Consider the following 15785-nt stretch of genomic DNA (forward strand, 5'->3'; position numbering starts at 1 on the left):
ACTGGAGACCCCCGGAGGGAGCGCGGAGGCCCCGCCCCTCGGAGGAAGTCTCGCGAGGTGGCGGCGCTCCGGGAGCGCGCGTCGGAGGCGTTCTACCGAGCTTTCCCCCCGGGCTGGGCCTGGGGCTGAGCCCCGCCGGTCCGCGGCCGCCTTCTCCGCGCGCGCTGGCGGCCGGGCCCGGTGTCTGCTCGCTGAAGAGGCGGAACGAGGGCACGGAGTCTTCTGTTGAGTGCGCCGGCCCCGGTTGGCGGAGGCAACTGACGGCTGCGAGGCGCCGCGGGGAGCGGAGTGAGTGCGGGAACCCGCGGACCGAGCTGCCGTGGGCGGGTCGGCAGCCTCCCTCGCCCGCGCCGCCCGGTGCCGTGCGCTCCGGGAGCCGGACCTCCTCTCCCGGCCCGAGGCGCGGAGCCTGACCCTGCAGACACGCCTTCCGCGTTTGTTTTCTGCCCGCCTAGCCCACCTGAGACCTCATGAGGAGAGCCCCTCTTCGGTCCTCACCCCTCCCCTTTGCAGCGTTTGTCACAGAGAGCCGTTGCGCCTTTCTTCACGCTGCCCTGCAAAAGGTATTTTTATTTTTTATTTTTATTTTTTGCCTCCTGTTTTTCTCCTCTGATCATGACTTCAGTCTCTGATCGGCTACCCAGACTAGGAGCCGCGCGATAGTCCTCGGTTCTGCGTCTCTGTTCACCGGAGACGCAGATTATTTCATCTGTACCGGATTATTTCATCTTTCCGCAGAGCTGCTGTGGTTGCCCTAACCCCACCCCACGTTGGTCTCCCCACCGTCGTCGTTCCGCAGAGTTTGCAATCTGAAATACTTGTTTTTAATCTCTTTTCGAAGTTTTTCCGATTCGGTGTTACTGGCAGAATCTAGTTCCGATCCTTGAGCGTATCAGTCATTTTACCTTTTTAATTCCACCTTGTTGCTTTCCTGAGTACTTTAGTATCCAAACGTACCGGACTACAGTACGTGCCCTGCGTTTTCACAAAGTCTCTACTTGGTACGTGTTGTATCCGTCTGTCGGAAATACTTTGTTCTCTGCTTCACCAGCTGTCACAACCCAGTGTACAGATCCGTATCTTCTCACACTCCTGCCAGTGACAATAGTACAGCTGTGCCCAAAGCACTAGAGATAGTTCTGCGGTATTTATTAAGATGTCTTATTTGCTCATTTATCTGTCTTTTCTGCCAGCCTAAACTTGAGTCTAGAATCATGTTTCACTTATCCATTGCTTGGTATGGCAAGCATTATTTATATCCTCTCCACATCTGGAAATATTACCACAGGAGTTTTTGGTCCCTTAAAACCATGGATTTTTAGAGCCAAAAGGAGCCCCCACGTATTAGCCCAAAGGCGGCTTATCTGTATGGAATATAAGCGACTACACTGCCAACCCATGCAATTCTACTTTTAGTATTTCAGTTTATTTATAATGGGGGGAAGTCTCTCTCAATGATTTTGCATGTTAGGCTGCAGACAGTGCTGGTTGTATGTGCGCTTGTGCAACTCTTGACAGGCTGTCTGGCCCATAGCTTAGAAATAACTGCTTTAGATTAGAAGCTTTTGTTTAGCCACAGTTGTAAGTGAACACGCACGTTTTCTGTAAGTCCTCCATTGACGGCTGGATGTCGTGGCAGCCAGCCTGTAATCCCCGCAATGAAGGAGGTTGAGGTAGGAGCATCTCAAGTTCCAGTCCTACCTGGGCAACCCAGACCATCGCTAAATACAAAAAGAGGCAGGGAGGACATAGCTCAGTTGTGAAGGGCCCCGAGGTTCTTGATCCTCAGTACCAAAAAAAAAAAAAAGTTCTCCAGGATTCTTTCAAATTCTGTTCCTTCCAACTTTAAAAATTCTATCTATCTATCTATCTATCTATCTATTTATTTATTTATTTTGCGGAACCAGGGATTAAACTCAGGCCCTTGCGCTTGCCAGGGAAGCGCTTATTCTATTGAGCCATCTCCCTGGCCCCATTTCATCTTATTTAGAAAGCTGTTTCAGGGCCAGGGAGACTAAGCAGACTAAGCACCTGCTTAGGCATGCACAGGGCCCAAGGTTCGATCCCCCACCAGCACCACCACATGCTGCTCCCCTGGGCAGGCTGAGCAGGCCACTGAGACCAGGCATGGTGGCACACACCTGTAATCCCAGCACTGCAGATCCTGCAAACAACAGGATCACTACAAATCAAAACTGCATAGTGAGACCCTGCACCAAATACATACATACATACATACATGAAAAATAGCTGCAGATGTATTCATTCCATCATTTTTAAGGACAGTTATAATTTTCAGGACTTTTAAGTAGTACACCTGCATAAGATTTTATGTGCATTGTGTATGTGCTCTTTCTTGATGTATTAAGTTTACAAGTTTCTCTGAAGGGGCTGGTGAGATGGCTCAGTGGTCTAAAGCACCTACTTAGAACAAGCTTAGCAAAGCACAGGCGACCGCGGTTCAATCCCCCAGCACCACATGCCAGCCAGCCCCACCCCCTGGTGGGCTGAGCTGGCCACACACACACACACACACACACACATACACACACACACACACACACACATAAATAAATAAAATTAAAAAAAAAAAAAGTTTCTCTAAAGGACCTAACTGAGCCTTTCAATTCTCTATTTTCAGGTGCCAGTTAGTATTGTCTACAAATTAGCATTAAAGGGGCTTGCCTGAACAGTACAATTTTTTAAATGAAACTCGATTGTTGACAACTAAAAATATTCTGTAGTGTGTTAGTTACAATATCTTTTTATGGGCCCAGCTAGTTATAGGATATTGAATTTGTAGCTAAGGGAAACACATGGTGCAAGAGACTGGAATTTCTTTAAAATTTTCTTAACCAAAATCTAAAAGTACACAGCTGGCAGTTGTAGTCATGGGTGGGTGGTGGTTTCTTTTTTATCAGTAGCAGAATGTTCCGTACCATCCATCTGTCAGGAGGCTGACAAAGTGGGCGAGAGTAAGGGCTAGTTTGGAGGAAAAGAGAAAAGCTCGTTTTTGAAAAGTCTCCTGTAATTTGTCCTATTTAGAGAAAATTAAGTAAGTGTGTTGTGGCCAGTTAAGACAGGCACTATAGGCTGGGGAGATTGCTCAGTGGAATAAGTGCTTGCCTGACAAGTGCAAGGGCCTGAGTTCAATCCCCGGTTCTGAAAAAAAAAAGTCTGAACTCCAGTCACGCCGCAACATCTCGTATGCCGTCTTCTGTTAAAAAAAAAAAAAAAAAAAAAAAAGACAGGCACTATAAAAATAGATAAACTGAAAATATAAGTCTCCCACTTTTTTTTTTAAAACTAAAATCTGTTTTTAAGAATTTGAAACATGTCAGAGTTGGAAAACTGTACTTCCTCACTCCAATTACTAGCCAAAAAAAGAAAGGGAAAGCATTTTTCAACAATGATGGCAAAGTAAATTCATATTATGAAGTGCTTTAAACATTTTATGTGTGGCTTCACATACAGGAAATGAACATGCAAATGCTCAGAAACTGCTTTTCTGAAAATATCATTGGTTTTCTGACATGTTAATAAAATTATGTTTTGAGTTACCTGCTGTTATAATTCCTTTCCCTAAATAGATAAATCTCTACACTTGAAATTTTAAATGTAGTTTATTTTGGTAGGAATTTTTTTATGCAGCCTACAGAAGATTTGTGAAGCAAATGTTAAAAATTTCTTTAAAAGCCCAAGAGTAAACATCCATTGCTTAATTAACAGATGCCTTGTTAAAAATAGTTGCTAGGTTTTTATAACCTGGAAAAAAAATTGAAATTTTGTTACCTTGAACATTTTCTCCATCTTCATTTCCATTTATTTCCTGTGGCTGGCTTGAAGTGAAAATTTTTTTTAATATCTTGGAAGTTCCATTCTGGGGTAGGGTGGGGAAAATTGTTTTGTTTTTCCATCTAGGGAGGTCAGGATCCTTTTCATGTAGGTGAAAGCAAATAGGGCTCTAGAGATCAAGCTTGGGCTCAAGAATAAAATGCTCAGCTGGAGAGTAGAAGTTCTATTTCTGGTACTAGCTTGGCTCTGTCATTCAGCTCCTTTTATTTGGGCACTTGTTCTGGTGCCAGATGACAATGTAAGAAGAGCTACCACTGCTTTGAATTGATTAAAATTATTATTTAGCAGATTGATTTTTATTCTAGACTGCTTTAGAGGGTTATTTGGATTCAGTTAGGTTGGAGAGAAAGCTAAAAATAGGTTGAACAGTTTATATCACATAGCAAAAGTTTATTTTATAACTACTCAGGTTGAAGCAGGGTGGGATCAGTGAGGAAACAAATGGCCATTTGAATGGGTTATGATGGAAGTTATCACGGTTGTAGTTGCATTTCTCTAATGGCTAATGTTGTTGAACATCTTTTTTATGAGCCTATTTGCTGTCCATGTATCTTTTTAGTTAAGTGTTAAGGTCTTTCGCTTATTTCAAAAATTTAAATGTTATTGGGTTGAGAGATTGTTTTATTATAGGTACAAGTCTTTCATCAGCTTTATAATTTGAAACATTTGCTCCCACTCTTTAGCTTGTCTTTTTAGATATCTAAACAGTATTTATTCCTGAGCAAGTTTGTGATGTTGATGAAGTCCAGTTTTATCAAATTTTTCTTTTATTAGTCATAATCTCAGTAGAATGTCTTAAAAAAATCTTTGCCTTACTACAGGTTATAAACGTTTTTATTTTTTTTTATAAAAGTGTCATACTTTTTAATTTTACATTTAGATCTATGGTGTGTTTTGAGTTAATCTGTGTATAGAATGTACAAATTAAAGTTAGGATTAGTTTTCTGGTATACAGATACCCAGTTCTTCCAACACCAATTGTTTGCAACATTTCTCCTTGACTCAGCTTTGTACCTTTTCAGAAATCATTGACTGTGTTTCTTTGACCTTGTTGCAGCATCTCTGTTTGTTCTGTCTCTGTCCTCAACTGTCTTCCTTACTGTAGCTTTAAGTCTTAACATTTGGTAGTGGAAGTTCTCCAACTTTATTTTCAAAATTGCCTTCTTTATTCCAAGTTCTTTGGATTTCCATAGCAGTTTTTCTGTAAAATGTCCTGCTGGGGATTGATTGGAAAGTGCACAAACAGTAAACAGGTCAATTGTAGTAAACTCAGGTCTCCATTACACAGAGCCTGCCAGTCTTTGAACATAATGTTTCTACACTTTTTCAGGTTTGCTTTAGTTTCTTTCATTAGCATTTTGTAGTTATCAGTATACAAATCCTACATGTATTTAAGATCAAGAGGGTTTTTTAAAAAATTATTAAAAAATTTTTTTGGGTTTTTTAATTTGGTTTCCAGTTTTTACTTTATAGACGACAATTGGTTTGTGTGCTTGTATCTTAAAAGAATTGCTAAAACCTTACAATATTAGTTCTAAGAGTTTTAAAAATTCTTTTCCAATCTATATTCTTAATTTCTTTCTTTTTTTTCCTTTCCACCATTGTCACATTAGCATGTTGCATAAGATTGATGATTGAAACATTCTTTCCTTGTTCTAGCTTTAGTTGGAAAGGTTTTTGATATTAAATATGGTGTTTGCTGTAGCTTTTTGTAACTGCCTTTTCTACCTCCTATAGCATTGTTTCTTATGACTTACTGATTTGAGTAACAGCTTTAGCAACACTAGATTCCTTATATCTTTTCTCTATAATATTGTTAAGATGGTGGATTTCGATAAAGGAGATCAGTCATGTGTTTTTCAATTGTGATTGTTTTCCTTACCTTCACCTTTCTTCCTTAGCTTCTTTTCTGGCTTTTGGGGAGCCATTTTGATAGCACTAATCAGAATGATTATATAAAGCTCCAACTGAAGTAATATTGACAGACATACTTTATGTTTCTCTGGCATTGTGAATCTTTGTTTACATCTACACAACTAGCCAACATTTGGGTTGTAACTTTATACTTTGGTTATAGGTTAATCCTAAAATTCCAGTCATAACCCAAGTTGTTTATATGTATGGTTTGTTGTAACTTGAGGATCCACTTTACTCTTAAAGCTATGCAACTACCACTAAATTTTAGGACATTTGAGTCACTCCATAAAGAAACCCTATGCTATTAATAATCACTTCCCATCCCCTCTCCTCTTCCCAATCTTCCTACCCCCTGCCACACTTCAGTCCTAGACATTCACTAATCTGTTTTCAGAGTCTGTGGATTTGCCTCTCCTGGACATTGAATAGAAACGGAATTATGTAACATATGGTCATCATCTGTGACTGGCTTCCATGACTTGGCCTAACTTAGCAGTTATCAGCCATGTGGTTACATGTGTCAGGACATCACTCCTCCTCTTTCCTGCCAAGCATTCCACTGTATTAGTCAGCTACATTTTGTTCATGAATCTGTTGAGTAGCATTTGGGTTAATTCTGATCTTTGACCATTGTGAATGTTTTTATTTTCTGTGTGTGTACCTAGGAGTGAAGTGTTTGGCTATGTTTAACCCTTGAGGAGGAGCTACCACACCGTTTTGTTTTCCAGAGTAGCTGTGCCAGCCTGGTGTGGTGCTGCATACTAAGTTCCAGCACTCTTGAACACTGAGGCAGGAAGATCACGCATTCAAGTGTTGGCTGGGGAATTTAAGTAACTTATGGCGGCACTGCCTTGAAATTTAAAAGTGAATAGGCAAGGACTGGAGCTATAATTCAGTGCAAAGGCCCTGGCTTCAGTTCTCAGATTCTTCAATTCTTCACTCTCTGCAGAGTGGCTGGATTGCAAAGTTCTTTGTCCAAAGTTCATTTATTTATGGCCCTGAGTTGGCTCTATACTATAGTTCTAACTTAACTTCTCTAGATCTAGCTTTTGGCTTAGGGATTTTATTTTTCTAGGAAAACCTCAAGAAAGGGTAGCTCATAAAACATTAGGTAAAACTTAGTAGAAAGAATAATTCAAAGAGAGTAAGTTTCAGAAAGTTGTAAATTCTTTCAAGACACTATTTTAAAGTTACAGTTTTGAGGTGTCCAAGGACCAGTTTGAGAAGTTCGCTCTCAATTACAGAGCTTTTTCCTGGCATCTCTGTTCTGTTCTCTATCTACATACCTTTTTATGTCAGTGCCATTCTGTTTTGGTTACTATGGCTCTGTAGCATGTGTTGAAATGAGGAGTTTTGATTTAACTCCTTTGCTCAGGGTAGTGTTAGGTACTTGGGTCCTTATGCGCTTCTGTATGGATTGTAGAATTGTCTTTCCTAATTCTGTGCAAAATATCATTGGAATGTTGATCGGGTTAATGTTGGCTATGTACATCATTTTGGAAGTATGGGCCTCCAAGTTTTTTACTCTTTGAATCCATACGCATGATGGCTCTTTCCATCCTGAACTTCTCAGTTTCTTTCATTAGTGTTTGATGATTTTTATTGTAAGGATCTTTCACATCTTTAAATATTTTCCTCTGTGTGTGTGTGTGTGTGTGTGTGTGTGTGTGTGTGTGTCTATGAAATGATTGATTTCATGATTTCTTTCTCTGTAAATTTGAGCTCTATGCATAGAAAAACTACTGATTTTTACATCCTGCTGAGTTCATTTATCAGTTCCAGTAGATTTTCAGTAGAGCATTTTATCAAGGTATTTTGCATCTGTGGTTTCTTTGTTGTTGTCGCCGTGTCCTTCTCAGACTTTGGTGATACAGTAATGCTGGCAGTAAGTGAACAGTCTTCCAACAAATGAAGCTTAAGAAGCATATCAGTATTAACATGAAATTAAAAGAAGGCAATGTGCTGACTTTGTTTGGAGTCTTGATTTTGGTTTTAATTGCAGGCATTGCTTTAGAAATGAGTTGCACAATTGAGAAGGCACTTGCTGATGCCAAAGCCCTTGTTGAAAGACTTCGGGACCATGATGATGCAGCAGAATCTCTAATTGAGCAAACCACAGCTCTCAACAAGCGAGTAGAAGCAATGAAGCAGGTTTGAGTTTTGTTTCTTGCTGAGTCCATGTAACAAAAGCAGTCCCTGTCCTTTAGGTATTGCTTGAATTGTAAACAACTGCTAAATTAGGAATTTTTCTAAAGCTCTAAGATTTTAGTGACTTCACTTGTATGTTTTACTTTAGAGTGTGTGTATACGTATATTATTTTTTGTTCTTTTCCTTTTTCTTCTCTTTCTTTTCTTGCGGTACCAGAGATTGAATTCAGGACCGCACTAGTTGTACTGAGCTATCTCCCTGGCCCCCTATATTTTTTCCCCCTTAAAACCTGTAAGGTTTTTGTTTTTGTTTTTGTTTGGCATTACTAGGGATTGATCCTGAGGATACCCTCTCTACGTCTGAGCTATACCACATCCCTTTTTATTTTTTAGTGGGAGATAGGGTCTCTCTTAAGTTGATCAGGCTGCTCCTGAACCTGAGACCTCCTATCAGTGTCCCAAATAACTCAGATTACAGATATATGCCACCATGCTCAGCTAAACTTGATAACTTTTTCAGACAGAGATGCACATGAGTTTAGAAAATAAATTAATTCTTTGGGTCTAAATATGTTTGACAAAGACTGGATACTTGTTCCTTATGTTAACACACATTTTACACTGTCTTACATAACGTAGAAATGTTTATGGTTTTCTTCAATAAAGGGTATCGGTGATTCTGTTTAATAGTCCAATCATTTTTTAAAATAATGTAAGGCATTATCAGGCAGTCTATACCCACTGCAGTTACTGCATTTATACTTTCTACCTTATTTTTAATGTTGTCAATTTAAAAAAATAACGTATTTTACCTCTAGTTAAATGATTCTTGCTCTACAAGTGTAACAGAATATTCTAATGGGCCATGGAGCATAAGCCTTCCTCTGATAAAAATGTTCAGCTCTTAAAACTGTATGATCTCTGATACTGCAATAGAAATCCCATCGGAAAATCCTCACAACTATTGAAACTTACTCATTTTATCAAGAAAGGAAGCAACCCTGCGATTAATGCTATTGACAGCACTGTGGAAATAGTGGAACAAATTTATTCAATGTTTTGGAACTGCATTGCCCTAAACAGGTTACTTACCTCTGTACTGCAGTTCAGCTCAGGCAGTCTGGTGAACTTATGCCCAATATTGACTTAGTTTTTGTTTTTGTTTTTGTTTTTGTTTTTTTAAAGTAGAGTCTGACATCTGAAGTTAAGAATTGAGAGAGTTCTGGTGAGAGGGTGCTGGTGCCAGTGGCACATGCCTGTAATCCTAGGCCTATAATCCTACACATGAAGCCAGTCTGGGCAATTTAGTGAGATCCTGTCTTAAAAATAAACAAATAGCCAAGGATATAGATTGGGCTTTCTGGGTTCAATCCCCCATCAACCAGAAGAGAAAAAGAATCAAGAATGTTACAGTGAATCCAATGCTAAGTGTCTGATAAGAATGCCTTAAAAGTAAATAAGTGTAATTTTTTTTTTTTTCCCCCAGAACCAGGGTTTGAACTCAAGCCCTTGTGCTTACCAGGCAAGTGCTTATTCCACTGAGCCATCTCCCTGGCCCCAATAAGTGTAATTTTAAAGTTAGATTTTCTCTTTGTTTTTGACGCAAAATCTTTGTATTTTTCACACTTACTCTTTTATCATTGTTCACAAAATTCATGCACTGTAAAATTTATTGGATTTTATTCACAGGCTGTGCAGCCATGATTACAATCTAATTGTAGCAATTTTCATTATCCCAAGCCCTTTATCTATTAGCAGTCTCTCCCTAGCCTCTACCCACATGCCCCAGTGTCCACTTTTCTCTTTGTGTTTGTTTTATTTTGTTTTGTTTTCGCGGAACTGGGATTGAACTCAGGCCCTTGCGCTTGCCAGGCAAGCACTTATTCTACTGAGCTATTTCTTTCTGTTTGTGAATTTGTCCATTTTGGATTTTTTTTTTTTTTTTTTTTTTGAGTGGAATAATACAGTAGTATGAGGCTTGTTGTGATTGACTTAACGGAATTTTTAAAGATTGATCTATGTATCAGTACTTCGCTTCCATCCATCCTTCGGAGGGATGCAGTGCGTTGTATTTATCCATTCTGTGCATATTTATTTACAGGGTTTTACATAGACATGTTTTCATTCCTCTTGGGCTTACAGATAGGTGCAGAATGGATGGGTTACATAATACTTCTTTAGGAGGGTTTGTTCACTTATTTACATTTATTCATAGATCAAATAAAAATTTGCAAATATTTTTCTCACCTCATGTTCTTTTTTCATGTTTTTATTAGTATCAGGAAGAAATTCAAGAACTGAATGAAGTTGCAAGACATCGACCACGGTCTACATTAGTTATGGGAATCCAGCAAGAAAACAGACAAATCAGAGAACTGCAACAAGAAAATAAAGGCAAGATACAGTATTACTGTGTATAGTATTTCAAAAGAGAACTTTAATCTGTAGTTGTGCTATTGGTTTGGGATTAATTTATTCCAAGGTAGAAAAAACCAGCCATCTGAAGTTACTTTTTCATAGCAGTATCATTTCTATTCCATGTGCCTAAATCATATTTATTACTTTTTATCCTGTTCTATGTATGGATGGCTGCCTTGGTTGGCATCTTCTTGGATTCTAATCCTGAACATTGAGCTTACACCATTGTTGTTATCTATGAAACAATTCAGCATCCTTTTCTGCAGCCCCACTGCTTGGCCCCCAGCATAGGCACTCATAATGTGTTGCTTGTACTATCCTAACTGTCCTCCTTGATTCTGGTCTCACCTTTGTCCATCAGCCTTCAACACAAGCATCTGATTAATTTTTCAAAAATAAATCTGGTCATGCTACTCTTTCGCTTAAGAACTTTCAGTGCATCCTACTTCCTTACCAGGGGCCTTCAAAGCCACTGCTCAGCCTTCTTTCCTGTCCCCACAGCTCTTCCTGTGCTTACTCTCCTTAACACACCATCCTGTTTCGTGCCTCCTTGCTTAGAATGGTTATTCCTTCATTTTTAGCCCGTGGAACTTAAGGTCTCCTCATCTCAGCCTTGTACACTTTTTTTTTTTTTTTTTGGTACCAGGGATTGAACTCAGGACCCAGTGCTTACCAGGCAAGCACTTATTCTACTGAGCTATCTCCCCAGCCCATAGCACTGTTCTTCTATGAAGCCTTCCCCAATTCCTCCCAGCAGACTTCTTAAATATACTTGAGTAGCTCTTCACTGTGCCCTTAACTGCATGTTGGTTTTTTTGTGAGACTCTATAAACTCTGTGGCCTTTAATATTCTTAATAAGCAAGAGCATTGTCTGATGTTTAATTGCTCTTCAGCAAATGTTGAAATGATTCCTTAAAAGAGAGTGTATACCAGGTGTGGTGGTACATTCTTGTAGTCCCAGCAGCTGGGAGATTGAGGCAGGAGGATAGTGAGTTTGAGGACATTCTGATCTATATAGCTATGCCCTGTCTCAAAATAATAAATGAATAAATAAAATGATGATTTTAAAAACTAATTAGGGAATTAATTTGATGACCTTTATATGGCTAGACTTTGGTCAATTATGTTTTTTTTTTAAAGCAGTTGGTGTTTTGATAAATATAATATAGCAAAGGATATGTTATGTACCTTTAAATCAGATTTGAATAAAATACACTGTTATTCTTGATAGAGTTGCGCACATCCCTGGAAGAACATCAGTCTGCCTTGGAACTTATAATGAGCAAGTATCGAGAACAAATGTTTAGATTGCTAATGGCTAGCAAAAAAGATGATCCGGGTATAATAATGAAGCTGAAAGAGCAGCACTCCAAGGTAATACGTTCAGTAAATGGAGATTTGAGGTGGAAGAGAGGCCCACTGGTTAATTTGTGACCAGATTTTAAAGAGAATGAATAGTTCTTTAATATCATTTTAACCTGATACTGAACACTTCAGCTTTTTAATTGACATTTTCTCCTTTTTCTTTCACACATTTCTTGTTCATTGCATATCATTTACTGTTTGATTTATCCTCTAACACATTGTTACTCACTTTAATATATACAGTTTATATTAAAAAACAAACTTTTGGAATTAAAGGTAAGTTTTTCAAATCAAATTTATTTTTATAAGATTATCTGCTTTTGGCCGGGGAGATGGCTCAGTGGAATGAGCACTTCCCTGGCACACACAAGGGCCTGAGTTCAATCCTTGGTTCTGCCAAAAAAAAAAAAAAAAGATTATCTGCCTTTAAGAAGTATCTATTCCAGTAAATTTGTGTAACGACATTGGTTACAAAACAAAAATTGAAATGCTAAAAACTTTTTTAAAATCCGTAAATAACCAAATGTAGATTTTTTTTTTTTTTCTTAACACCATTTTCTGAATGAAGCCAATTCATCCAGGTGGCTGATGACTCTGATTACAGTGGAACAAACATGGGGAAGAGGAGAGGAAAGGCACCCTATTAAAATTTGCCCTCTCCCCAGTGTTACATGCCAGCTGACACTATGTTTAGACACCGATGACACGGTCAGAAACTGCTGGTGTTTTTCTAGCCACTCTGTCATTCCTGTGTTTGCTCCCTTTGGTTGCCCCATGTTTGTTACCAGCAGTAGGAAAACAAGTAATCTTTTCCAGGTACATTTTAAACTCAGTTTTAACTGTTGGTATGAAATAAACATTTGGCCTACCTTCTGTGATCACTAAGACAGAGAATTAGGTGGCTAGGCCGTCATCTGAATGATTAATGCTAAGTTATTACTAATATTAAGTGATTTTTATGAGACAGTTTTATCTTTCTCAATTATTGAAACACTAAATTTTAGATTTTTCTCTTTCTACCTATTTCTCTCTTTTCTTCCTTTTTTTTTTTTTCTCTCCCTAATGCTGCATCAAACCCAGGGCCTCACGCATACTAGGCAGATGTTCTTCCTCAGAGCTACATCCCAGCCCATGTTATAGTTTATTTAAAATATGTCTTCAAAGCATTTTGTTACTTGAAGTTTTTAGATTATTATTACTTCTGTTAGAATTAAATACCTAGGAAATAGCTCTTGGTGTAACATCTTTACATTTTAGGGAACTTAATAGATGCCTTTTGTCTCAACTATTAAAATAATAAATTATTAAAATTGGGTTTAGTATCTAATCATAATATCTTTACCAAGTGGAAGTTCTTGAATCTCTAAGTGATGATCTTTTGATTATAAAATGTTATTCATGATACCATTATAATTAAATGTATAAAGGGATATAGAGGAGCTGACTTAAAATTATTGCTAGCATAAACATTTCAAAAGGCCCTTATAACTTGAAAAATAAAAATCTGCAATTTAAAGGGAAGAACACCATGACTAAAAAGTGCTTAGAAGCAGAGAACTTAGCTCTTTAGTCCCGTGTAGAAGGAACGTGACAGAAACACACTGGGGCCCAGGTGTAGCTCCGCGACAGAGCAAGTGCTTAGCGTGCATGGGCTCCAGCGCCAGAAATCGTGAAGGAATAATTAAGTAAAATGCATCAGGTGGCGTATTCTCCAGAGCCGTTCTGTGATTAGCAAAGTTAAATGTCCTGCGACCGCTAAAAACCATCCATTTCATTATATAAATTGAGTTCACCTTGCCGTCCATAAAATGACTATTCAGTTACTTGCTATTAATTCTAACTAATACATATTAATGTTTGTGGTTTTGATTTTTCCCAAAAAGGAGATACTCTCACACAGTAAACATTTATTCACGCTTGCCCTGAGTTAGCTGTTGTGGGTGATGACAAGGTGAATAAATTGTAGCGCTACACAAGCATGCAGTGCTGAGGAGCTACAGACACACTTGAGTGGAGGAGCGCATGGTGGCAGCTCATAGCAGTGTTGGTGCTCTCGAGAAGTTGGAAAGTCAAGGAAAGAAAGAAAACGGATCCAGTCTTATGTGTAGGAACTAAGTTTAGTAAGCAGAAACAAGATAAAGGCACCCAGGCGTGGGCTAGACTCTAGGGTATGTTCAGGTGCTAGAGCTCTGATAAACCTAAACACAGTAACAATTTTATAACATGCTTAGAGGTAACAAATGGGTAACACATCACCATTTTGGAGTAAGAGTTCCTTTTGAAATTACTGTTAATATAGAATTTTGTTCTCACTTAGAAGTTTTTGAGTTCATACTTAATAGAACTGCCAGGCAAGGGGGCACATACTTGTAGTCTCACCACTTGGGAGGCTGAGGCAGGAGGATCATTGCAAGTTCAAGGTCAGCTAAGGCTACAAAGTAAGCTCAAGGTTAGCCTTAACTGCATAGAGAAACTCTGTCTCAAAAGACAAAAATAAATAGATTCAATAGAATTTATTTTTATCCCAATCCTTATTTTAACATTTTTAACAGCTGCCTTTTTGGAAATCTTAAAAAAACAAACATTTCACACAGTTGGCTAACACGCATGAACTAACACTCATTCATCTCATAAGCAACGGATAAGATCCGTATTAACATTATAATGACTCTGTACTACAGATTGGCATGGTACATCGTAACAGCTCTGAAGGCTTCTTCCTTGCTGCACCTCGACACATCCTTGAAGCACCTCAGCACGGACTCGAGAGGAGGCACTTGGAAGCAAATCAGAATGTACCCTAAAAAACAATCAACTTGGGGTGTGGATGGAAGGGGGGCCCATTTAAAAATTATTTTACTTTGAAGTTCTGCCCCAGAGTAGATCAGCAAATAAATCCATTAAAAGAGTGCTGTGCTTTTGATACCCCTGCCTATTCAGTGGGAAACTTTAAATTTGTCATTGATTCTCTGTGTCATGCATAGTCTGATATATGAACTGTGTTCAGGGTCTCACTGCCAGATCGGACTCGTAGTGTTCCACCTGTTTACAGCCTCCCAAGAGCTGGGATTACAGGCGTATGCCACCACGCCCAGTCTCAATTGCCATCTCAGTGTGCCCCAGGGATTGAACCCCTGGCCCCTGCTCCCTGCTTGCAGGTACTTTAATCCGCTGAGCTATTTGGCTAGCCCTAGACTGAATCAAAGATGTTGAGCCATCAAACTATTAATGAAATGTTTTCATTTAGATTTTTAAGTCCTTTAGTTTGAGTTTACAAGTAAAGCAAAGATGCCTTTTGTTTAGACATTATAAAATTGAGAATAATATTGCTCTTAGGGTATTTTTACGTAAAAAAGAATTAGATTGTGGCAGGTCTTTTATTGAATAAGTTACACTCAACTTAGGTGAAAGTTCGAAATCAAGGCATCTCTCTACCGCTCAGGGATTATGTCGCTGACACTTCTTACCTTCTGACTGTCGTAAAGTCATAGTTCTTACCTTTTGTTCCCATTAAAAATTGTGGCCTCTTCTCTAAAGATTTTATAGTTAAATTAGTCACTAACTGGGCCTATAAAAATACTTTGCATTTGGACCCTTAGACTTTTTCATGTGTTGATCTTGTTAAAAACAGATTCTGCCCTAAAAAATTAGTTCTTCCTTACATTTGAAGAGCAAAGAAGCACTTGCTGCTTAGATAACTTTTAAGCCTGTTTTTAGCCACAGGACTGACCAAATCCTAAGTTGAGAAAACTTGACATTTAAATTTTTAATTTGTTGCACAGTCAGTTTGCTGCTGCAGTTATCTGCGTTTATATGCTTATAAATATCCTTTTACAGTGGGAGGGAGTTTAATGATATGGAATTAACATGGCAAATTTTGTCTTGATAACGTTTTTGCTAATATATAATGTAAGCCAAGACTGATAGACCGTCCTGAATGCGGGCAGTGTTATTCTTTCACTGTGGGATGTGGCTATTGAGCATGAACAAGTGTCCTCAGTGTGACTGAGGATGGACTTCTAAACTAGAGTTGATTTTAATGTTAATAGCCCCGTACTGGGCAGCACAGGAGTCTTCTCTG

At 38.8% G+C, this 15785-nt stretch overlaps 1 protein-coding gene across 4 annotated transcripts; it reads left to right on the forward strand.

Moving 5' to 3' along the window:
• Nucleotides 1-62: 62 nt before the first annotated feature.
• On the forward strand, nucleotides 63-14755 carry Fgfr1op2 (FGFR1 oncogene partner 2). 4 transcript variants are annotated; one of them, XM_023718952.1, is made up of 5 exons: nucleotides 63-288; nucleotides 7775-7923; nucleotides 10197-10314; nucleotides 11571-11713; nucleotides 14386-14751. In XM_023718952.1, the coding sequence occupies exons 2-5, from the start codon at nucleotides 7789-7791 to the stop codon at nucleotides 14506-14508; spliced, it is 519 nt and encodes a 172-aa protein (XP_023574720.1). In that variant the 5' UTR covers nucleotides 63-288; nucleotides 7775-7788; the 3' UTR covers nucleotides 14509-14751. The 4 variants fall into 4 exon arrangements, with proteins under 4 accessions (XP_023574720.1, XP_004634623.1, XP_023574723.1 ...); XM_004634566.2 differs by having other exon boundaries at nucleotides 63-563; nucleotides 14386-14749; XM_023718954.1 differs by lacking the exon at nucleotides 63-288 and adding an exon at nucleotides 612-1001.
• The last annotated feature ends 1030 nt before the right edge of the window (nucleotides 14756-15785 follow it).

The sequence above is a fragment of the Octodon degus genome, unplaced genomic scaffold (assembly GCF_000260255.1).
Source record: "Octodon degus isolate 3935 unplaced genomic scaffold, OctDeg1.0 scaffold00064, whole genome shotgun sequence".
NCBI classification, from domain to species: Eukaryota; Metazoa; Chordata; class Mammalia; order Rodentia; family Octodontidae; genus Octodon; species Octodon degus.